This window comes from Homarus americanus, unplaced genomic scaffold (genome assembly GCF_018991925.1).
Source record: "Homarus americanus isolate GMGI-L3 unplaced genomic scaffold, GMGI_Hamer_2.0 scaffold43265, whole genome shotgun sequence".
Taxonomy (NCBI): domain Eukaryota; kingdom Metazoa; phylum Arthropoda; class Malacostraca; order Decapoda; family Nephropidae; genus Homarus; species Homarus americanus.
In genome coordinates this window covers 155050-180999 of record NW_024713151.1, presented here as the reverse complement: position 1 = coordinate 180999, position 25950 = coordinate 155050, and the positions used below count along the sequence as shown (strand labels likewise).

Below are 25950 nucleotides of genomic sequence, written 5' to 3'. Positions count from 1 at the left end.
CGCTCGCAAAATGTTAAAATTTATTTTAGCATTAATTGCTTGTTTGTTTTTTAGAAGAAAAAAAATACTCTTCTCATCACGTTCTGTCATGAAAGCTCTCAACCTGGACGTTTACCAGGATATATATTTTGTGAAATTTGTAAAATTTTGATTGATCACCACAATGACAGTAGTCTCCTCCCTCATGGCAGCCAAACAACACCGATTACTCACATCATAATATTTGCAGATGAATAATTAAAAAAGTAAACTTGTTTTAGGGTTGTTTATAATTTAACATATTTTTCCCACATTCCGAAGTGTAAATAAGATTTCCTTTGTTATTTCATATTTACACAAAACGGTTTCTGAATATTCCAGTTTACAACCCTGTTGTCCTTAGACACCACTGAAAAATCAAGAACAGCAGTTCTTGATAATATCAGACATAATTCAGTGATGGTTTGTCCTAATTTACCAGAGTGTGAGGCGCCCGGAAGTTATATGTATAAATTCTTAGGCAATTGTTATATCAAATTTTCAAACAAAAAATAAAAATTAAAACTCGATCATTTAGACCGTTTTTAACATAACTCAGCGAAGTGTCCTTTATAAAGTACGTAGACAAATCCAAATAATGGGTTAAATTCAACTAGATTATTAATTTGTTTACTATTTTTTTTTATTTACAGGCCTGGTGGCCTGTTAGGGGCAGTGCGGATTAAGTACACTGTTGACTATACCTTTTTCGGTACGCCAAGTGGCAATGTGGCTGGCACTACACTAGACCTCCATCACTTCCCCAAGTGTTAAGGTAAATAACCAGGTATACAAGGAACTGACCAGCAACTGTAAGGATAGAAACAAGTGCTTTACTGTACACCAACCCTCCCCCATCTGTCTCCAGGTGCCGCGCGAAGTGCTTGTCCCAAAGACATGAGTTCCAGTGAAGGTGTTAATCAGCGATTGATCCATTTGTTTGTTTTCTTTGTTTTCTTGCTTGTCCGGGTGACATCTCAGGCACTTTTTAAGCTGGAAAATTTAAATTTGCACACACAAGTGACCAAATGCCTTGGCAATTTTGTTCTCCACATTTTGTTCATGGCAGCATGAGGATCGTGTAGTATTGAACGCACCTTTACTTATCTCTGTAAGTTTAATTAAATATTAAAAATAATGAAAAGGAAAGAAATTAATTTTCAGTAATTAGTGTTTTTATGTAACTTTTTTTTATCGACAAAGTTTATGGCGGGCGTCGTCATTGTTAACACAGGTAAAGGAATACCTCTCAGTGGTGTAAGTGTAAGACTGACCCTCGTTATTACCCATACAGTATATGCAGAAAAAAAATTACCATAAATAAACAATTTTAATAATTCGGTTATGTGTACAAAATGGCCGTCGTAAACTCTAAATTTTGTTATAATTATTTATTACAGAAATTACTAAACAGTGATAAGAAAATGTGATGAAGATGTGTGTGTGTGTGTGTGTGTGTGTGTGTGTGTGTGTGTGTGTGTGTGTGTGTGTGTGTGTGTGTGTGTGTGTGTGTGTTCAGTATGGAATAACTGACGCAGTGACGGACGGTCTACTAGTGTGTGTGTGTGTGTGTCATAAACCAGGTGTTCTTACCTCACCTAACACTAATTACTGGATATTAAACAAGTAATTACACTCTTACTGAGAAGCTGGTGAGTAAAGTAAGATTACCTGGCGAAATAAAGACCCTAAATAAAAAACATGAATTAAGTTTAGCTGGTAAATACAGATAATAAGAGTAAATTAAGATGAACTTGTAAATTAGGGCGGTGTTGTAAGACTAGAATAATGATGTGTTGTAAATTAATGAGAGTTGATCTAGAAATTTAGGTGAGAGGAATGAGGCGAAATGATGGTGTTGAGGTATGAGGGGAAGGAGTCGCTAGGGTGGTGTACATTCCACAACAGCATGTAGGGAGGGGAGGGTAAATTGTGTTGGCGTTAACCGGGCGTTCACATGACTGTTTTTACCAACACCCGGCAAACCAGTTGATCAGATACCAGATTATTTTATGTTGTTCTGGCCGTGATTTCCAGTATTTAATTTACTGTCTCACTAGCCTAATATATCCCTAATGCTTGCTGGATACATATTTCCTCTTCTGTCCTTTTTCTTTTACCTCCAGTACATTATTTTATGAGCACTACAAGCTGGTGGCTTCCCCTGCTGTTATGACAGACTCCGGTACTTGTTTTGTAAGGAATATCAGGTGACGGGGAGTGCTGATGAGAGAGTCACAACAACCCCTTCTCCCTGCTCCCTTCTCCCCGCCCCCTTCTCCTGCCCCTTCTCCCTGCTCCTTTTCCCTGCTCCCTTCTCCCCGCCCCTTCTCCCTGCCCCCCCCTGCCCCCCTTCTCCCTGCCCCCTCTCCTCCCTTCTCCCTTGCCCCCTTCTCCTGCCCCCTTCCCTGGTCCCTATTCCTTCCCCCAGTGAAACAGGTAATGAAAACAAATGTCTCCCCTACTTCCTCTGCTTATGGAAAAAAAGTAATTAGAACCACTAGTGAGAGAGAAATGACACCTGCCTGCCCCACCCCCTTTCTCTCCCCCAGGTGAGCCAGATAATGAGAAACTTACCACCCCCAGCACAGGTAATGAAGTTCCATTAAAACGGAAGCATCTGTGAGTGTGTAACGAACAGGCTACAGCTGCCGCTCTCACACTACACTCAACAACCTTACGTAATAACGGACTAAGAATAAAATAAACTGGTAAATATAAATGTGAAACTTATTTAACACGATGAAAAAGTATTTAGTGAGAAGTATTATTTTTGAAGGATATTTAGTGAGACAAAATAATGGAATATATGAAAATATTTAGTAAGAAAATATATTAAAATTTTGGATTAGTTTTTTACCAAGAAAATATATTAGTATTAAGTGCGTAGCGAGAGAAAGTATTTGTATTATGGGGAAATATTTAGCAAGAGAGAATATTAACATTATGTGAAGTGTGTACACCATAGGAAAATATTTAGGAAGAGACGATTTTAATATTTTGGGTTGGTACTAAATTAACATTATGATAGTGTTTAACTAGAGAAGATTTTAACATCACGGGAAAATATTTAGAAAAAATTAACGTTTCGAAAAAAACAATTAACAGATTAAATAAGAATTAAATAATGAAGAATATTAACACCATATAAATATATCTAACATATGAGAATATTTATTATTATTATTATTTTTATTATTATTATTATTATTATTATTATTATTATTATTATTATTATTATTATGGGAGAATGTTTACATTTTAATTTACATAAAAATATTAACGATTTGGATTTTTTTGTTAAATGAGAAACTTGATGATGATGATATATATACGTTGATGAAGAATGAATCAGGGAAGGTGAGGGCTGGGGAATGAAGGTGAGGGCTGGGGGGATGAAGGTAAGGGCTAGGGGATAAAGGTAAGGGCTGGGGGATGAAGGTAAGGGCTGGGGATGAAGGTAAGGGCTAGGGATGAAGGTGAGGGCTGGGGAATGAAGGTGAGGGCTGGGGGGATGAAGGTAAGTGATAGAGGCATCGGCGTGGTGTAATATCTACAAGAGGTAGGGAGGGAGGAGGGATTAGGTTGGGGTTTTCGCGTTGTGTTGTGAGGAGGTGAGAGGAGAGGTGAGGGGAGAGGTGAGAGGAGAGGCATTACCGAGACCTGATGAGAGGGTATTAGTGACGGTACGCGACACACATGATGAGTGGGATGAGAGGTAGTATGGGAGAGGGAACCGCGCCTCTCTCTCTCTCTCTCTCTCTCTCTCTCTCTCTCTCTCTCTCTCTCTCTCTCTCTCTCTCTCTCTCTCTCTCTCTCTCTCTCATCCTCCAGCAGGTGGAGCAGGAGGTGAAATTAATTACTGAGGGAAGCACGACACTTACCGAGTCCTTGCCCTCCTGCCCTCCCTTACCCCCTCCTTACCTCCCTTACCCTCCCTAGTACCCTCCTCAACCCCTCCCACCAGCATCATGTTAGCTTCAGCAGGGGCCCAGGCCCATGGTGAGCTGTGGGGCCCTTAAGTGTGTGTGTGTGTGTGTGTGTGTGTGTGTGTGTGCTCCATCAAGGTTCACAAGAGTCTCGTGTGTAAGGTATACTGTAGGCTACACTTAGTCTCACTCCCGCCTACTAATTAGTTATAGTCATGTTCTTTTTTTATTTCTAAGACAGTAGCAGTAGTAATAGCAGTAGTAGTAGTAGTGGTAGTAGCAGTAGTAATAGCAGTAGTAGTAGTAGTAGCAGTAGTAATAGCAGTAGTAGTAGTAGTAGTAGTAGTATGAAGAAAAACCCAATAATGCTTCCAGTATGATTTCATATATAAACAAATGCTATTCGTTGTGTAACATTGCAAAAAGTATTGTATAATAATAATAATAATAATAATAATAATAATAATAATAATAATAATAATAATAATAATAATAATAATAATAATAATAATAATAATAATAATAATAATAATAATAATAATAATAATAATAATAATAATAATAATAATAATAATAATAATAATAATAATAAACAAGGCGGATTGATACCAAACTTCCAGGCCATTTTTACTTTTTTTTTTTTGGTTAATGAGAATCTTCCTCTTAATAATTTCTCTTCTTTTCTTCCCCCTGTTTCTTTCTCTTCTTTTTTTATTCTTCCTCTCCCTGCTTCTTCCTCCTCTTCCTTCCTTCTTCCTCCTATCCCCCCTACTTTTTTCCTCCTTTTTCTACTCATTTTTCCTCCTTCGTCTTCCTCTTGGCTAGACAATATATCACAGAGGTGGCAGCACAAGTCACGGGAAAAATTAAATAATGTCGTTTTTCAGTCAAAGTATGGTGGACTTTGATCAAGTTCCCAATTTTGACAGCAGGAGTTAACGCCTACGGGTGGTGAGTGGTGCTGGGATGTGTGAAATAAAGGCATAAACGAATAATGGAATCGAATTACTTTGGTGGATAAATCTATATAAATATAGACAAATAAATGGCGGCTTGGATTATTACCGCTTCTTTCAAAAATGACAATATTAACCTAACCTAACCAAGCCAAGCCTAACCTAAGCTAACCTAACCTAACGAAAATAGATTTGAAGATGAGTTAGGTTATGTTATGTTAGGTAATTGTTGGTTTCTTTGGTGTTTAAGACCAATATATGATATATGTCACAATGAATATAACAAATATTATATAACGTTTAGGGGAAAACAAAAACAAGTCATGGTTAAAAAAATAAATAAATCAACCGTGACGTCACACACCTGGATAATTGCCCAAACAATTAATTCAACTCGCTTCAAGTGGTGGTGGTGTACCGTAAACTAACATGAATAAATAAATATATGAATAAAAATGGGAATAATTAAACAAACTTCAATATATTAAAAAGAACAAATAATTCAAAATACTACTATGCAAAATAGAAATGATACGTAATATGAAAAAAATACTGTGTAAGCAATTAGTATGTTAAAAATAAGCGTCTAAGAGAAGCTGATGAAAGTAGAGATAAAGGAAGAATTCTCTCCTTGGTGCCAACAGCAGGGAGGAATGAGGAGTATGACATATTATAATGATTATTAATTACTACTACTACTGTTACTACTCTTTTTATTTCTACTACTACTACTACTAATAATAATAATAATAAGGTAGTAAAGAATATATAGACTTTAACAGTAACTTGGAAATTGGAAAGAAATGCGACTCGTACAATTCCTGAATTTACTTGTACAGGTTTGGTTATCAGCTCACAGTATGTTTCCTCTTGCAAGCTAAACATGAAGTATAACCCACCCTGCGTACCCCAGGAGTATATCGGACAGGTGCTGGGTTATATATGAGGTATTACGTTGATATATTAAGGTTCTGGGTCTGGATTCTCAAAGGTTCATATACGTTCACTTACAGGAGACTCCACGTAATTTTTATCTAATGTTCACTGAGGTTATTTAGTGTAGGTAGAGGAAGAGTCTCACGTGTGTATTTCTTATGTCATTTGTGGTTATTAGTTTGGTGATTTATATAGTTAAAGTGAATCATTTCGATGTGTGTTTGTTGTTCATTATCTTAATATTTGAGAATATGTGTGTGTGTGTGTATGGGATTTGTGTAAGTGTTTATACAAAATATATGTGAAGTTGTGTTTACATGTGATGTACTGTATGAGTATTTGTTCATGCACGTCTGTAAAATATGTGCGTCATTTTATATGAAGTGGATGTAATTGAATGTGTATGTGCGTGTATATATATGCAAATTGTGTGTGCGTACGTGTGTTTGTAAGCAGATTTATTTATAAATTAAATCGGCATCAGCTTAAAGTAGAAGCCGTTCAGGTGATTGGTTTGTTCTTTGTTATCAACTATATTTGGGGTTATACAGGAAGGAACCGGATTACCCGATTGCAACCTGTCATGTTTGTTATAGGAGATCGAACTCAGGACGATGGCATTGATATTGATACAGTTTATTTAGCCAGAAGAATACAGATCCAGAGTGGATAATAACAATTGGCGAGAGAGACGCCCTTTACCGCTGTGCCACCACTGTGTGTGTTTTGTGAGTGTTTACCCTTAATTCACCCAGCTATAAATTCGTAATCTTATGTTACAGTTGGGGTAGTGAACATGGTCGAGTGCAGTACTAATCATTCAACCTTCATGTGTATAATACATGTAGTGTACAGTATCGTCCCTAATGAACTCGTTATTACTGAAAAGTTAAATGTGAAAGGATAAAATGGTGACACTTTTATATCGGTAAATGAATTATCAAAAGTTAGAATGTTAATATTTTTCAAACAGGAGATATGAGAGAATGTTGCACCGCCTCAAAAGGAACACATTAATGGCAGTAATACTACAGACAGCCTTAACTAAAGACATTTTCTTTGGAACTAGTTTTGTGGGAAACTTTTAACGTATGAGTCAGGGAGAATATGGGACAGCAGTACGCGTGCGAAAATTCATTCGGGAAAAACAAATGGGACATAAAAACTCACCAACCAACAAACAAACACAACCATAAACCACGTACATAATAATTGCATTACTCTCGCTATACGTAACAATTTTGTGCCGCCCATGTATGGTCCAGGACACGCGGGCCACAGGACACACAAGGTCCAGGGCATACAGGGTCCAGGACACGCGGGGCCTAATGTATGCTGGGTCCAGGGCATGCAGGGTCCAGAGCACACAATGTCCAGGGCATGCAAGGTCCAGGTTATGCAGGCCCGAGGGGGTACATCTGTCCTTGTCAACTATCTGGGTGTACAGTATATACCTTCACACGGGACAACAATAAAACATACCACAATAATATTTTTAAAAGTCGCCTGTCACGATTTGTTTAAGTTTTGTGTGGGCTGACCTGCAGGTACTGGTGGCGGTGGTCGACTAGACACTATAGATTGGTGGTGTGAGTACAGTGATGAGCGTTGCTGCTGTGGCTGTCTCTGATACACTTAGCAAACTTAAATATTTTTGACGGCATTCGTGAACTTGACGCCCGGTTTTCCTGATAATAACTTTATTAGTTTGAGTGAAACGCCTAACGGTTAAGTAACAGTTGTACCAAAGCTTTATTTCTGGTAGGAAGAAAATATGACACCTAGAAGATGTACAGTAGAAACACGTTATACCTCAGAGAATATAGAGAAGCCTATGTTAGAATAAAAAATTTAATTTATTTACATGTCTGAAGAAATTTTACAAACAATTATTAGATTTACGAAAGTTTTGCATTACTAGAAACGGAATAACACGAAAGCGCTTGGGAACTTCATGTTTTCTTGTTCCCTATGTGGTTATTTAGCATAATGCATACATGGATCACCCGCACCTAGAGTGATTTATTTGTATTAGGCCTTTATACTTATTGAGTATAAGAAGTTCTACAAAACGACTCTTTTTTTGTACGGGTAAAATATTGAGCCAGTGATGATACGTCTGTTAGGTCGTTAGCCTTGTGTTTATATAGTGAACGTCTTATTTATTCCTCCTCCATAATAATGAACGACGGTTTCCAAAGCCTCTTACGTCATATTGTTATTTTCTCTAGCTGAAGCACGTAACCCTGGATCTGCCTCACTGTAGCTGCCGAATAAGGAAGACGACCAATGTAGATCACTGAGTTTTACCGCGATGTGTAGGAAACCACGATTTTATTTTTATCATTATTAGTATTATCATTAGTGTTATTAATAGTATGTAGTGGTGGTAGTAGTGTTATTATTATTAGAAATAGTATTTTATTACTAAATTTGAACACCCTCCATTATCGTTGGAATATGCTTGAAAGTGCGAAAACATTCATATTATTTGGTGGTGTTCACTGCTGCTTCACTGATTATGAAATATATAATATATAGGCATAATTATGTCTCTTATGATGGTAAAGGACGTCTTAAATGATGCCAGGTGCACGTGGCAGACAGTGCGGCCCGGCTTACAACCTGTGTGTTATACCTGACGTCAGACCCGCATGACTGACGCAATAGGTTGACTCTTAAATCTTTCCAGTTCGAGTGTTGCAGTGTGCCACTCTGTGTCAGCAACTCGTGTCCTTTCATGTAAAAGCTGAAATTCCCGCCCTCCTGTCTGAAGGGATTAAGATATATGTATTGTTTCTATCAACAAAGACTAAAAATATTGCAATACAGAACTTGGTCCAATTTAAACTAATTCATGTGTAGTTAGACTCAGTTATCCTCAGACCCTCAGTGACAAGAGTTTATCAAGCAATTCATAAACAATAACAAAAGTGGATAGGCGTTAGAACCAGTAGCAAAATAGTAAAGTTGGATAGACGGCAGAAATAATAGGAATAATAGTAACACTCAATAGAGGAGTTAGAACCAATAGTAACACTGGTTAGACGTTAGAACCAATAAAAACCTAGGAACTGAGAGTGGGAATGGTTAAGACGTGTAAAGAACCAAACTTCTGGTTCTTTTCCCTTTCCCTCGATATTCACAGTGTGTCATCACCATGTATTCACGATAAATGCTTGTGTTTATGTTGCACGTTCATATTAAGTTGCATACACTTATATTAAGGTATGAGAGAGAGAGAGAGAGAGAGAGAGAGAGAGAGAGAGAGATACAGTTATGCAATGTGGATATAATATAATCTGACGCCAAACCTCCATGTGTTTGCTGAGGGATACGAAAGTAAATGAGAGAGCAAGAGAGATAGAGAGACAGGTAGAGAGAAGGAGATAGTATTGTATATGGTATAGCCTTTGGTGACTATATAACTAAGAGGAAGAGAAGAAAGAAATCGTGAAAGAGCCACAGATTGTTAGTGACCTGGAAACCATCATCAGTCATCATGGTGTGTAAACAAAGCCTACTGTGTATGGAAATAGCCCGTAAAGATAAATAACCCACGTACAAAAAGTTAACTCCTCTCTACGTATAGAATAAACAACATAAACAAAGGTTCCTCCCCACGTACGGAACTAATAATGTAAACAAAGGTTCTTCCTCACATACGGAACTAATAATGTAAACAAAGGTTCCTCCCCACGTACGGAACTAATAATGTAAACAAAGGTTCTTCCCCACTTACGGAACTAATAATGTAAACAAAGGTTCCTCCCCACGTACGGAACTAATAATGTAAACAAAGGTTCCTCCCCACGTACGGAACTAATAATGTAAACAAAGGTTCTTCCCCACGTACGGAACTAATAATGTAAACAAAGGTTCTTCCTCACGTACGGAACTAATAATTTAAACAAAGGTTCTTCCCCACGTACGGAACTAATAATGTAAACAAAGGTTCTTCCTCACGTACGGAACTGTAATGCACACATACAGTAAAAAAAACTAACCACGCAATAAGTACCGTAGTAACTCACCACACAAAATAAAAGAGCTCCTCGTGTATCTAAAAGATTTGTAACTTAACAACATAAAAGAAAGCTACTGTAACTCACCAGGTACAGAACAACAAGTCAACCACATACAGAATAAAAAAAAGACACGGAATAACCTAAGCCAACACGTATAAAAAAAAAGAAGCTTTAACCCAGCTAGCACAAAGGATATCCCGCTAGCAGAGGGAAAAAATAGTGGTGCCTCCATAAAGATGTAGGTTGACAAGGGAGTCAGCTGAGCGGTGCAGTGAGACAAGGTCGGTGAGGAGGGCAGCCACGCTCGTCCAATCTGCCAGATGTCTATATAAACCTGGACCCCCACAGACCCTCGCTGCAGGCTCACAGTAGCGGGGGCAGTTTGTGTTTTTCAGCCTCAACTACTTACATGTATTCACGCATTCATATACGCATACATATGCATATATTAAACGGATGCATTCATGAGGACCACCACACAAGCACAATAGACTACATCATGCAGCCACGCACATACACATCACCGGATATATATTTATATATATAGTATATTACACAGGCCGTCCATATTAAAATTAAATACATTTGAAACTTTATAAGTTTTTATTGAGAAATGTAAACAGAAATATTCACACAGGTCATAGTCGGTATGCTTGAGTTTCTTTGGTGTAAGGGGACATCACTCGGGCACCGTTCGTAGCAGAGACTAAGTCACAACGGTACTCGATTACCGCCCCACATATATTAACATCTCGGGGGTTACGGAGGCGCTCTTTCAGCTGAACAGTGTCCTGCACCTTTGTGGAGTACAGTTTGGACTTCACATAACCCCAAAGAAAGAATCGAACGGGGTAAGATCAGGCGATCTCAGTGGTCAGGAAGCTGTACATTGTTCTGCAGTATGAGAGCATCACTGAGGCGGTGGCTTCCGTAAGTCATAACTGTTGCCTATTTTTGTGATAATGCAGATCACCTTAGGTTTCTTGTCCAACTTTTGTTCTACAATAATACTGGTGTTTTTGCCATCAAAAATTATAGAAGTGATCACCACAGTGAATTTAATGTGCATGATAATTTAACAATGAGTAATTCATATGCAAATTAGGTCGTTTGGGTTTTTTAGGGGGGGGGGTGAGTCCTTGTCATAACCTCCAATACTTACCGGATTTCGTGAGGTTCACCATCTAATGTTACTTAATCTCTCCTCTGATAACAAGGTTACTATGACCTCTTTAGTGAAACAAGTGTCAAGTTTTGTTTTATCCCCAGTGTTGGTTCTACCTTATTACTTTTATCTGCCTGATCATATGACAACACCTGAACACGTCTCTAAAAATAACGTTTGTGTGATTTAATTTTAGAGATTAATGTTATATTTTATATATAATTATGTCTCTACTTTAAGGCAATATGTTACATTCACCAGCTTCTATGTGCATAAAATCCTTATAAGACATAATAAATACCTTGAAAAAATTAGGTCAACCAAGATCTTCTTTAAGAAAGTTAGGTGACAACTTCCTACATTAACTAGCCTTTACGGGCTTCATCAGTGACTCATACGAAGGGTAGGGCAGTGTGAGCTATTGGGTAGTGATGTAAGTCATGGTAAGTTTTAGTTTCATCTCTGGTTGTACAACTGTGAATCACACTGGTAATTGACTCATAAAAAACAGCTGATGACACGTAGTCACCTCATAAGTCCATACCGGGATCATTTTGGGTGGCAACTCTTTGAATCCCTGTTCCTGCAAAAAGAAAAAGATAAATTATGGGTAACTACAAGCAGGTTGAGGGGTTCCTCAACACCAGAGGAGTTGTAAATCCATACAAAGTCATGTGTGCACTGGAACGTCTGGTTTGGTTATGCCTTTTTTATGATAACTGTAAATAGATGTCAATGTATGACTTGAACGTCCTTCACACAAATAAGGAAAAACATTCCAGCCGCGTTTGTGTTTACAGTGTGTAACATGTAGAGCAAAGTATACCGTGTGGTGCAACACTCCAGCATTGCTGAGGCCTAAGACTGACAGTATTAAATAAAATTGTTAAAGTCAAGATTTATATAAGAATGGTTGATTAGGTTGCGAGTTCTCGTACAGCCGACTCACTTTACCTTAGGTAACAGTTTACCTGTGAGGTGCATAATGCTGCAGGCGTTGTGGAGGGGAGGGGGATGCTCCATACACAGCACACCCTATCCCTCCCCTTCCCATCGCCCCTCTCCCCTCCCGATTCGTTCTCGCTCCTCCCTATCTCCCACCTCTTCCCCATCTCTCTCCTACCCTGCCCTCCACTACCCTCCCCTCCCCTCCCCTTCTTTCCCTCCATCCCTCCTCTCTACCCTGCCTTGCCCTCCTCTCATCCCATCCCAGATGTTCTTAGACTGGGGCCCTCAGTGATATGATTTAGAGTTAGGCATACTGTATTAAGGTGAGAGCCCATTTTCCATTTCGTAATGCCCCAATGCCCCGTGCACCTGACTAACCACCGCCCGTGCCCACAGTTGCCCCCCGGGTGACGCTCAGACTCGGCTACAACCTGGAGACTCGACCCGTGACGGAGGGCGAGGATGTGTTCTTCGAGTGTAAGGTGGCCAGCAATCCCCCACCCACCACCACCAGATGGTACAAGGACGTGAGTAATACCTGAGTACACCTTAGAATACCTCTCCTCTCGGTAGTAGTAGTAGAACACCGACACAAATTAAGGCAGCTTGTCCATATGAAAAACAACAATTTAAACTAGAAAACACCACGAAGTAACTCTTGCTATCATACGTTGACCTGAGTGTTTTTATCTCTGTTTGACGCCACCTGAGGTTTTGTTAGACACACACACACACACACACACACACACACACACACACACACACACACACCGCCTCCAGCTATACTCCTGTCACATCATCACCTCCATTTCTCTCTCTCTCTCTCTCTCTCTCTCTCTCTCGTGTAGTATGTTTTACTCTCCTTGCTGCCTGTACTTGTCTTTTATCTTCCCTATTTATTATGCTCTGAATCTCCCTCGGTTATTTCTCTCCGCTGCCTGTGTTTCCATTTTTTTTATTCACTTTTTTCTGAATTCTTTCCTCATCACCTCGCCCTCTGTGTCTCTTTTATCTCGCTCTTTTATGTCTTTCTCACTTTCTTTCGCCTTATTTGCTTGTGTCTCAGCATTGTCCAATTTCCCTTGCCTCGCCCACTCCACGCCTGCCCCTCTTCTCTCGTTCCTTCCTCTGTTCCCATTTGTTACCTTTGCTCTACACGCTTTCATCAGACCTTTCCACTCTCTTCTTTCCCTCCAAACCGTTACCGTTCTCCTCTTTCTGTTCTCTATTTTACTTTTTCTTTCGTTTCCTTTTCATCCATTTGCTTCTTTTTCTTCCTTTAATTTCTTCTTTCTTCTTCTTATTCATGTATTTCCTCTTCTTCGTCTATATTTATCCACTTTCACTTCGTCTGGAGCGTCACAGCCTTCTTTTTCATTATCATCAGCCATATCATCACTTTTTTCTCCATATCATTTGTCATCATCATCATCATCATCATCCGGTTAACTCGTAAGAATGTGTCGGATCCCTTAACTGCCCCTCAACGATGCTATTATGTTCCTGGGAGCTCCTTGCAGTGTCTAGGGCTCTCTCGTGATGCCAAAGAGCTCCCCTATTTACTCTGGTTCATCTTAGGGTGACCCAGAATTCACCCAAGACACTCTGAGATTCTCTTGGCGCCCGTGAGTTCAATTTAACGCCCTGTCATCTGGTGGAATGTTGGCGGTATAGCAGTTTTTTTTTTCTTTCACAAATAAGAGTTGAAGGAAGATTAGTTAAGGAAGGAGAGAAAAGTTTGGAGGTTGAGGAATTTCAGAGAGAGAGGCAGTGGTTGATGGGCTGAGGTGAAGTTATGGTATTGGCGAACTAGTTAATATATTAAATGGGTAATGATTCTACCGTCTTACCACTATTGTTATAAGTCATTTGAGTCGTTGTTTACATTATTGTTTATTGACTTAAACGAATTAATAGTGATGAGTGGGTTTTTTCTGCCTCTTCACCCTTACTGGTTGTTGCGTCACAATACGACGTTATATGGTTGTTGATAATTTTCTGGCGGTTTACTTTCCAGGGAGACTGTCTAGAACCTCACTGGAAGGATTGGATGTGGCGATGATCTCACTGTTTGGCAGCTTGGAGGGTATTAGAACTGTTATCGTTTTCTGGCGGAAGTCCTTGGAGAAGTTCTTAACAGACTGAAAATTTGTTTTGCCTCGTTCTTTGTGTCAGGATGTATACGTGCTAATTGACTGGCTTCATCTTCAGGAATTTGTGGAGTTCAGTTGTGATTCTGCTATAGGATTTTCTTTTTCCTGCTAATTGTCTTACGACTTAGTTCTGAACAACTTGTAATTTCGTCATTTCATTGCTGTTTAGAGTATAATAGGACTGAATGAAGAAGTGACTTGTCCAGATATGGTTTGTGTTTTTTTTTTTTTTTATAGGAATTAGATCGAAATAGTTTTAGCGTGCTTGCCTCTCACCGCTGCGACCGGGTTCCGATCCCACTGGAGTTGCATGTGAGAAGAATGTTGTCGAATGTGGCCCCAACAAAGAGAACAACTGAAGATCTGGATACACTGGTGTGGAAGTCTTCATCCAGAACGTATTTAATATATCTATTTAACAACGTGATACAGGATGCCTTAAATATTCCTCCCGTGCTTCAAAGAACTCTTAGGTTCTATGATTCATATCACCACTTGCCCTGGGTAATTGAAACTCTCACAGTTCCCTTTGGTTATCCTCCCCCCCCCCCTCGTTCGTTTAGGCTGTTTTAAGTACTGTACCAGAGAACTTTTCGATTACCTTCAGTTACTTTAAATACTTCTAAGTTTTCTTAAATGTTCTTATATATCTTTAAGTTGTCTTTAATGCCTCAGGATGTCCCTGTATGTCTCTAGGTAAACTTATATGATATCTACAACATCTGACTTGTTGTTGTGTCTCCCTGGCAGGGCGTGGAGGTGGTGCACGACCTGCGGGGCGGCGTGCTGGTGTCTGGCCACAACCTGGTGTTGCAAATGGTGCGGAGAACCTCGGCGGGCAACTACACCTGCGCCGCCACTAACACCCTCGCCACCAGCAGCAGCAACACCATGACCCTCACCATCAAGTGTAAGTACTGTACCTCTACCACCATCATCACCACATCTTCACCATCATGTGTCAGTAGGGGTGAGGTCAGTGGGCGTCTGGGGGATGTGTCAGTGGGCGTCAGGGGGATGTGTCAGTGGGGTGATGTCAGTGGGGTGATGTCAGTGGGCGTCAGGGGGATGTGTCAGTGGGGTTAGGTTAGGTGGTACTAGAGTAGGGTTGTTTGATGTCAGTGGGCGTCAGGGGGATGTGTCAGTGGGGTTAGGTTAGGTGGTACTAGAGTAGGGTTGTTTTTTTGTCTGCGTCACATCGTGTTGACATTTCAAATTAATATAATTGGTGGTTGTGCTTTATTTGTGTGTGACTTTGTTCGTGTATTCCTCCGGCGTGTGTGCGTGTATGCACCTTTTTTGCTCGTGTGTGTTGGTAATTACATGTGTAAATACAGCGGTTATTGTGTGTGTGTGTGTGTGTGTGTGTGTGTGTGCTGGCGAATCCTTGCGTGTTGTGTGTTTGGTTAGGTTTGTTTTATATGTGTGTGTGTGTGTGTGTGTGTGTGTGTTTATAACTATAACACTCGTCTAAATATACCATTAGGAAATAAACGTGATCCAGTGTAATGCCAGCGGTCATATTTCCTCCTTATGTATTAAAAAAAAAAAGCCCACTTAGTTTACGGTTCGCTGTATCCGTACTGCCCATGGCACCCAATTTCAATTTCATTATCTCTACCAATTTCTGTCTGTCTCTTTGTATATATTTCAAAAAATATTTTAGTTGACCTGATTAACTGAAACCTTTGGACTAAAAATATAAAGCTGAGAAAAATTACAAACATGATTTGAATTTTCTTCGTTGTAGTCCGAAATATTAAGAAAAAAATTTGAAAGAATATCCAGTAGATTTTGATTAGTGAAGTGGTGTTCTAGGAGACACCATTAACCTCTCATGATGTTGTAGGAGACACCATTAACCTCTCATGATGTTGTAGGAGACACCATTAACCTCTCATGATGTTGTAGGAGAGACGCCATTAACCGCTCAAGATGTTGTAGGAGACACCATTAACCTCTCATGATGTTGTAGGAGACACCATTAACCGCCCATGATGTTGTAGGAGAGACGCCATTAACCGCATATTCTTGGAGATGAGAGAAAAGTCTCCAAAGACCACAAAACTCAAGTTGTGAATTGAAACCCAGTTAGGAACCATCTGTGGGTCAAGGCGTTCCCAAATATGTAGAGAGTGATACGTGGACACACACACACACACACACACACACACACACTTACAAATATGTATGAAATGTTTATCTCTGTGAGTGAGTTTGTGTGTTAGTGTTATGCATGTATCAGCCAGATCTGTACATAATATTCTTGCAGCTCATTTACGTATGTTCATTATATCAACTTCCGTCGAGTATTACCTTTTAACATCACAACCCAGAAGCTGTTGCAGTATAAAGTTGTCATCTGCAGCTGGATTGTGTAGGAAATAGACAGCTGGTGCAAGATGTAGACAGCTGGTAGATGGTGTAAGCAGGTGAACGATGGTGTAGACAGCTGGTAGATGGTGTAAGCAGGTGAACGATGGTGTAGACAGCTGGTAGATGGTGTAAGCAGGTGAACGATGGTGTAGACAGCTGGTAGATGGTGTAAGCAGGTGAACGATGGTGTAGACAGCTGGTAGATGGTGTAAGCAGGTGAACGATGGTGTAAGCAGGTGAACGATGGTGTTGTAGACAGCTGGTAGAGATTGTCAACAGCTGCTGGATGGTGTAAGCAGGTGGTAGATGGTGTTGTTTTTACCTCGCCCCTGGACGGTTTGTGGTATTGGAATGACCTCGTCTTTCTCTCTTTGTCTTTCTGTCTCTGTCTCCTCACCTGCCGTTTCCTGTCTGTCTGTCTTGTTTGTCTGTTACTGTGCAATCATCAATAATGTAATGTTGAATATTTTAACCGCATTAGCACTAAATCTGGGCAAATATCATGGATGACCTACAGTATGGACTTAAAAATTAATTTCTTTAATCAAAAGCAAATTCAAAAGTACAAGCACTGTCGATCATAGATTATGTTCATGGAACATATAAAACTATAAAAGGAATTGCAGGAAACAGGACACGAGAAGATGAAAGAGAGACATTGAACAGATTAAAGAGAAGCTCAGTTATGTCAGCCGGGCTAGGAGGGGAGGTGGTGAGGACACGCGGAGACCGTCTCACAGTAGGTGCACGAGGCTTTCCTAGATCAAGAGTAGTACTAGTCTCGTCTGACGATGTACTGTTCCCCTAATGAAATGGTCATTAACGTGAGTGCCTCAAGTTAGAGTCGAGTGAAAAAGTTCAACCATGCATACCTGTGTGAATCAAGCTTCCTGTGAGTGTTTCTCCGTGGTGTTGAGGCGCCGTCCTTGCCAACAGCCTATGACCCCATCTATCATGACCTATAGGGCAAAGACCTTCCACTCCATTTGTTGCATGTGACGTTCATATCCTGTTGTCACTGATTGGTTCTGAACTTCTCTGCACTTTCCTGGTCAAATGAATCTTGACTAAAAGATCTAAGAACTCGGAAGAGAATCACTTTTTCAGTGGAGGAGGTGTTGAGACTTCAAAGTTCATCTATTGAATAACTAATTATGATACAACTTAATTATTCATCTGGAGTTTGTTGGAGTGAACCAGCCGACAGTAGTGTGACCTTTACTAGGTCCTCACTGTCCCCTCTTCTGCTACCCTCTTTTATTCCCCGTTTCCTTCCCACCTCCCTCCCTCCTAGCCACCCTTTATCCTTCTCTCACCCACTCCCCTCTCAGCCATCCCTCCTCCCAGTACCGTCCCACTAAAGGTAATTGCCTTGTTTCACAGCACAGTAGCCAGCGCCACGAACCTGGATCTCACGGCACGGGCATAATTTTTATCTCCAGTATTAGCAGTGACCAGTACTATGTCACGGCCCAGGTGTGGTTTTTGTCCCCAGGATTAATAGTCTCTCGATTATAGATATCCAATCCAGCAAGTTTAGAAACAAATTAAAAAATATATATATACGAGAAACTTTTAAAGTTGTAGAGTAAAACCTTTTCTTCTTTTTCGTCAGAGTATAAAGGTCTCTGGCCTGACGTGTACATTTGATCTATTGGAATTCTTACATGTCGATTTGTGATTCGTGCTGGCTACAAGATATTTAGGTTAGGTTAGGCTAGGCTAGGCTAGGCTAGGCTAGGCTAGGCTTTGTGGTCGTTTTTTGGTCTTTGAGCTTAACATTTAAACTAGCAAAATTCCCCAGCTTCTCTCGGGTTAGGTATATATACAGTTAACCTTGACAGTCACAGTTCACCCTCCCTGACAAGGGTAACTATCTCTTGCAATCATTGTAGTGATATCTCAGTCAGGGAAGATTTTTGGTTCTTGCTTAGACCGCCCGGGGGTCCGTGGTCAATAGTAATACCAAGGCGCACAGCCTGGGACCCATGTTAAATGTGTATAAGGTTTCAGGACTCTAATTGCTCCCGTTTTGAAGGAATGGCTGGGACAGACAGACACATTCACTCACAGACAGAACGTCCTTTTATTATTAGAGAAGATTACTGGATGTTTGAGAGGTGGGCGGTCGTGACAGGTAAAGGTGGGTGATATTATGACGCAGGTGGAGGGTCGATCGCTTCGGTGAATAAAATATGTCTTTGAAGTTGAGGTGCCAGGCCAATATAATCACATACACTTCCATGGGTGAACTGGCTAAGCACATACTAATGAAACTGGCTCTTGTTTGGTGGGAAATACCCTGTATGTCTAAGCTTTGTGGGTAAACTGGCTTTTGTTATCGAGAAAATCATGTTTTTCTTTATAAAAAAATCCTTTGTTTCATGAACAGAGAGACTATGCCATAAGGAGCTGCCATTGTCTCATGGATAAATTAACTTTGTTTCATTTGAAACTTGTTTTCGTGTCATAATTAAACTTATTTGGTCCAGTCAGAACTTTTTTTTTTTTAAAAAGTGTGTGTCCATGTGCATGTGTGTGTGATACCTTTTATAAATAAAAAAGGGAAACTTCTGACTGGACAGTAGTAGGCAGCTATCAAACAGGGAGGTACTACCGTCTGGGAAGATATTGGAAACATCATGTATTGTCTAATGGTAGACCCTGCTGCCATATGGCATCACGAAAATTGTGACCAAGTCCCAGGTTGCTGATCTATCATTCTGCCTCATTTACAAACAATTGCAGGGTCTCAATTGTTTCTCTTACTTTGACAACACAACATATAAATATTGCTTCTCTTTTTTGTGGTTATTATTATTATTATTATATTTTAGCCCCAAGTCCTGATGTGGGTCAGTGACTTGTGCCTGTGTGGGTTAATGCCAGTAAATGAAGAGCTTCATACATAACCTAACGTAACCTACTTTAGATATTTGGCTCTCCTTGTGATAGTAAACCACGTCTTAAATAAAACAGTAAATGAGGGATCAGCTGAGCCACACCCCTCTATTTCTCCATGAATTTCCTTTGCTGTGGAATCTTCTGTCAAAGGAATTATATGGCTCAACTATCCTTACTTTGTTACCAAAAGATAATATAATTTTGTCAGACGTGATGTTTCTAACCCTCACTCTGAAACATTAATTATATCCCATTAGTCAATTGATCCAAACATTCCAGTTTTTAATACCCCAAAATCACAAACCTGCCTTAGCCTGAAGTACATAAGATAAAGGTTGTTGTGATACACTGCAAAATTGTCATCGTCTGTTGTTGTTTTTTCTTGTTTTAACCTTTAGTGTCTTTCTCGGTTTGTTCAGATCATATCCTTTGTTGTCTGATGGCCTCAATTCTTATATTATAGCTCCTTTATCACCTCCGTCAGTCTTGATTAGTCACTGTTCATATTCCCTGTGTGGTGAGGGTGACGTCTTCAGCTGCCCCAGAGAGATAGAGAGAATAATAAAACATGACCTATGTTAGGGATTGGTCCAAACACTCCTCCAGTTGACAGTACAACATGTAACTAGCACAGCTAATGAATTTTCTTGTTTGTTAACGGTCACCTTAGCTCCCAGCACCAACAGGCAAGATAACAGGCGAGTCTGACCATCTGTTTGTAACGACCCTCTGCTTCTGTTTTATTCACAACTGTACAGCTGTGTTTGTAAATGTCAAACTTTATTATGCCGGGAGCCAACGTATACACTAACATTGATTTTATTTGCCAACTTACCCAAACCAAACAGAACATAAGTTTCTCTTGCCAAAGGTAAAATAAGCGAGGTTACGGTTTATTGAGGGAATTTTTTGCTTCGTTAAGTGACTTTTATAGATTTGAAGGAACGATAACTAAATTATTTCCTTAATCACATAGTGTATAAGTAGACTCCGATATGAGTCTACGCTGTTGGTGTTGAAGGCAGTGTAAGGCGGCGTCCGTCATGTGTACTACGACGGCTAATTATCAGCAACAAGGCCCAACAGGACAGGTGTGAAACATAGGATACACTTAACAGGTACTAGGCCAGGTAACGTGGATGTCTGTGAAGAGTAACTTAAGTACGTGGGGTAGATTCTCATACAACAGCAACACACAGACAACTTGTATCGTATGTCAAGATTGTTTACCTGAACATTCTAGTTAGTACCTGATAGATGGGTAGACAAACAAACAAATATATACAGTACATCTCTCTCTCTCTCTCTCTCTCTCTCTCTCTCTCTCTCTCTCTCTCTCCACAGAATTAATCAATCCAGTCTATTATTCTGAAGAAATGTGACCAAATATAACGAGGTCAGTATTACAAAGAAAATGCCTTTTACCTGACCCATTGGTATATATGCAGTGTCATTTACCAAACACAGCGTCTTGGCGACAGTTATCTGACTCTGAATTATGCAGATAACGATCTTTAACCTACAGACTAACCTGAATATTACGTAAATCAAGCCAGAGTATTTCACAGACAAAGCCATTTACCAGCCACAGAATTATACAGACAAAGCCACTTACTCGCCACTACACAACTTTCCACACCATCTATCACGTTTTAACACGACACAAACACACACACAACGCTAGTTCACTCTCCCCTCCAACACACAATTTTGTCTTGATGGATGACACGCCGAAAACAAAACAAAAAAAGATTCAAACCAATAACAAAGAGAACTAACTGAACGATGAATAGAGAGAGAGAGAGAGGTGGGAAGAGGGTAATAATTGCGAAATGAATGTTTCATGAATGACTTTTCTTTTTCTTTACTGGGGTGTGGGAACTATACTCACAATCAGTCTTAAATATCGTTCGTAATCTCGTTTTAATAGATCGTCTTTTGTTTATATAGGTTTTGATTCTTTTTATTTTATTTTTTTTGGGGGGGTGGAGTGAGATTTGTATAGAGGGCTGAAATTTCTGATTACTTTTCATTTTTGTTGAGGGAGAGACGACCTTAGTTTTGCTTTTGGGGGCTGAGTCTTGTTTTAGTGACTCTCTCTCTCTCTCTCTCTCTCTCTCTCTCTCTGTGTTAAGCGAATACTGTAGTTAGTGTTACTGATAACAGCTGATATCAGTGAATGTGAACAGTGTGTGTGTGGTGAGTGTGAACAGTGAGTGTGTGGCGAGTATGAGTGTAAGCATTGAGTATGTGGTAAGTGGTGTTATAAATTCCTAAGTCAGGTACCGCTCCGAGAAACCTGTCCCGTGTTCTACCACAGTTTGAGCTTACCGGTTCCGCAATATCCCGCTTTCCACTCTATTCCGTGTTCCACAACAGTCTTGTTCCCGTGTTTAACTGTAGTACATGTTCTACCACAATCTGAGCTCAGTGTTCCGCCGTGCTCCTTGATCCGTTGCTTTCAGTGTTTATAAGTTACAAGTTGGTGTCACAAGTTACCAGAGGTGACACGTCTACCAGGAAGGGCTATTTACCAGAAGGTGCCACAAATTTCCAAGTGTTATCCCCTTCAAAAAACTACAAGAAAAACAGTCTTCAAGGAGGGTAGTACTACAATAACCCGGTATGGCGTGGACCACCTGCTGCCTCACGTCTCTCACTCCCATCACCAGGACCTTCAATAGTCAGAAGTTATTTTTTACCCTAAAACTGGAAATCAGAACACACATCTATCTACAGAAGCATCTTAGGCGCAATCTCGACGCTAATTTGGATTCCGCATTTTGAGTTCGTTGTTTTCGTGAAATTTCCAGTTATGGGAGAAATATTCAAAGTAAAAATCATTGTTAGTCCAGCCACAAGACAGGCGTTCTCTTAGAGAGTGTTGCTGCTGTATAATGTCGACACGGGAGATAAGCAGACCAAGGCGGAGGCAATGTGTGTGTGTGTTCCACCACCACAGCCAACAACTGTAACTGCTTCTGTGTGTCCGATGTTGAGTGGCACACACACACACACACACACACACACACACACACACACACACGAGATATTCAGCATCCCTCCTTGTGGCCCGTACGTTGAATGTCACCTCTTAACTAAAGAAGTAAGAAAGCTTCTTAAGATATTATATAAGTTAAAGGACAAAATTGGCGGCAAAATGACGTCGTAATTGGGTTGGTTGACTCAAACGTTAGACGATACTTCTTGTTGTCCTTATAAATCCTATTACTCTATTTAAATAGTATTCTTTTGATTCTTATAACAATTATCCCCTAACTAGGAAATGAGTGTTCCTAAAATGTCAATTACTGGTAAAAAAGATGAACATACAAATCTTTAATAATGTATGGGAGAAAATCCGACCACCATCGGTCTTTATTTAGGACGTGTACATCACTCGGTTTGGAAAGAGAAATCGACATACAGAATTACTGAAAATCTGAGCTCCGGTGTTTTAATCTGCAGATATAGTACACCGAGAGACAACTCTCCCTTTGTGGTATTTTCCGGGAAGCGTATTAGCACGCGTGAGTGGCATGAATCGCTCACACCCTCCCTCACACTGAAGGAACCTTGGCTTCATACAAAGAGGAGAGGAAATGAAAGATTGAGAAGCGTAGAGGGTAGAGGGGAGGAGAACCAAAGGAAAGATTAGAAGGTATAATGAAAAACTTGCTGGAAATTGACAAAAGCATTGGGAGGAATTGAAAGGGTGTTTGGAGTTTCTATTAGTATATAATGAATTGAGAATAAAAGAGTAGAGACAAATGTAACAAAAGAAGAGGCGAGAACTGATGTAAAGACCAATGAAATAACTTGAAAATAGAATCAAGTAATACAAGAATCCATATCAAGAAATAATAATAATAATTTCCTTCCTTTACACTGGATACGTTTAGCTGATCGTGTTACATGGTGAGACGAATGTCGGTACTGATGCCACAGGCTCCAAGCTAAGTCACAGAGCTCTAGGCTACACCAAAGAGCAGAAAACTAGATCAAAGATAAATGACACGGGTACAGGAGCACCTCAGATCAGCCTCACCATAAGCTACAGCTACTCGCCGGGCTGTACCAAGCTCTTGAGTCCAGCCTTTACCTGGGCATAGCTCCTCCTGTTTACTGTACTCTGACCCAGGTTGACCTCCTGCTAAGCTAATTATGCGACACCTTGCACCCTGGAGAGCTTCCCCAGCTATTCTGCCGGGGTGTGATGAGTGGTGTAGGCTGGTGTACATGGTGTAGGATGGTGTACATGATGTAGGATGGTGTACATGGTGTAGGATGGTGTACATGGTGTAGGCAGGTGTACATGGTGTAGACTGATGTACATGGTGTAGGCAGGTGTACATGGTGTAGACTGGTGTACATGGTGTAGGCAGGTGTACATGATGTAGACTGGTGTACATGGTGTAAATTGGTGTACATAGTGTGTATATGGGGTGTTGTCGAGTGCTCCTTTACCTGTGTGGGTCATGGAAAACTTGACCCATTTTTAGATGTCTGTCTGTCGTACCTCGGTGAACCCTGACTGTTGTGTGTGTGTCATCAACAGACCCTCACGCTGCTGAGTTACGTGCGAATATGTGTGTGTGTGTGTGTGTGTGTGTGTGTGTGTGCGTGCGCGTGTGTGTGTGTGTGTGTGTGTGTGTGTGTGTGTGTGTGTGTGTGTGTGTGTGTGTGTGTGTGTGTGTGCTACTGTGCGTGTCCATAGCTGTCTAAGTGTGGTGGAAGAGGTAAGAACTCTCATTAATTCACCCCTGTGTGGGTGTGCACGCGCGTGGGTGTGTGCGTGAAGTAGCTGGAGGGAGGCACCACGGGCAGGGTAGAGCTGAGCTATGTGGTGGCCGGCCTCGTAAACCTTCTGGTCTGGCCGCAGTCGATTTGTGAAATTGCCTACCTCTGGTGAGTGGCCGATGTCGGCTCCTGGTTTTCTCTTATTCACGGCTATTGCAAACTTATTTTTTTTCCCTTTCTTTGATTTTTTTTCTTATTTGAAGCTTTTGTAAATGTTTGGATGTTATTCGGTTGTTTGAGCGGCTTGTTAATTTTCATTTTTCAAACTTCCATCTTTGGTGAACTTCAATTTTCTTCTGTTTTGCTTTCCATTTCCGATTTTTCTCCTTTTATCTCTTTTGTTTCCTTGCCTTTTTATATTTATTGTATTTTTAAGAGAATCACTATTTTTCTGACACTGGACCTCGTGTTATTAACTCACACCAGGAGAACAAAGGTGCTGTAAGTTTAGCTTTGTGTGTGTGTGTGTGTGTGTGTGTGTGTGTGTGTGTGTGTGTGTGTGTGTGTGTGTGTGTGTGTGTGTGTGTGTGTGTTTCTATCTGTAATTAAATGAATACTCGACACGGAGCTGATGCTTGACAAGGAAACACTGGACCGAACATGGAGACCGTAGGTTAGGTTAGATTAGGTAAACAGTTCAGAAAGTTCAAGTTCAAGCAAGATCAATCCTTCTTTAATCTGCTCAGTAAATTTGGCCATTATTCATCGTCGTATGTTAATTTTTCCTTCATAAATTGGGATGAAAGAATACGTAGAGTCACCATGTAGTTTCGACGTCATATATGTAAGCCAGTTTTTTATTTAAAGTAAATGAAAAAGCTCTTCTACTGACCGCCGCCATCTATAAGCTTTTGAGGTACGTTTATTAGGTGAGTCGATAAGAGAACGCGTAAGTAGCACATATCCCAGGAGTTCGTTTCTAAACTTGTGAAAAATATTGCTCAGTTAAGATTTTTTTTTTCGATTAAAATAAGTATTGTTGTCCCTGAGAGTTTGTTGTGTTGTGCGGCTGAGAGTTTGTTGTGTTGCGGTGGCTGAGAGTGTTTGGTGTTGTGTGGCAGAGTTTGTTATGTAGTGCTCCGTAAAGTTTACCAATTACAGAAATAAATCTTTTCATTTTAGTTTTTTCATCTAGGATATTTGATTAATAGTAGCGGAGGTGCAAATGTATTAGGATTACATTGGGATCTCGTGCTTAAAATCTCTCTCTCTCTCTCTCTCTCTCTCTCTCTCTCTCTCTCTCTCTCTCTCTCTCTCTCTCTCACGAAATACACACACACACACACACACACACACACACACACACACACACACACACACACACACACACACACACACACACACACACACACACACACACACACACACACACACACACACACACACACACACACACACACACACACACACACACACACACACACACAGACCAATATTCACGAAATCTTTTTGAAAATGTCTTCAAACACTTTATGTGAAACGGGATTTACCTGTAGTAGGAAAAAGTATTGGTTGTAAACTTATTTTTTTTAATAAATTCAAAAATCTTTAAAACATAGGCTCTGAAATTGTTCCTTTTTGGTAATGACAAATATCGCTATACAAAAAGCGGTAAACTCACTCGATTTTTTTTTTACTGACTGGAAATATTTTCAAAACCCGGATATAACATCGGATACAGTCGCAGTAGCATACAAAAATATCTGACAACACCGGATATGAAATTCAAGTTAGGTT

The 25950-nt window shown here is 40.2% G+C and overlaps 1 protein-coding gene across 1 annotated transcript in view; it reads left to right on the top strand.

Moving 5' to 3' along the window:
* The window catches only part of LOC121871452 (nephrin-like), a 123416-nt gene that overhangs the window by 80611 nt on the left and 16855 nt on the right, over positions 1 to 25950 (top strand). Inside the window, exons 6-7 of the mRNA XM_042373777.1 lie at positions 12377 to 12507; positions 14884 to 15043. Coding sequence (XP_042229711.1) covers positions 12377 to 12507; positions 14884 to 15043 — 291 coding nt within the window. The remainder of the gene's footprint in view (positions 1 to 12376; positions 12508 to 14883; positions 15044 to 25950) is intronic.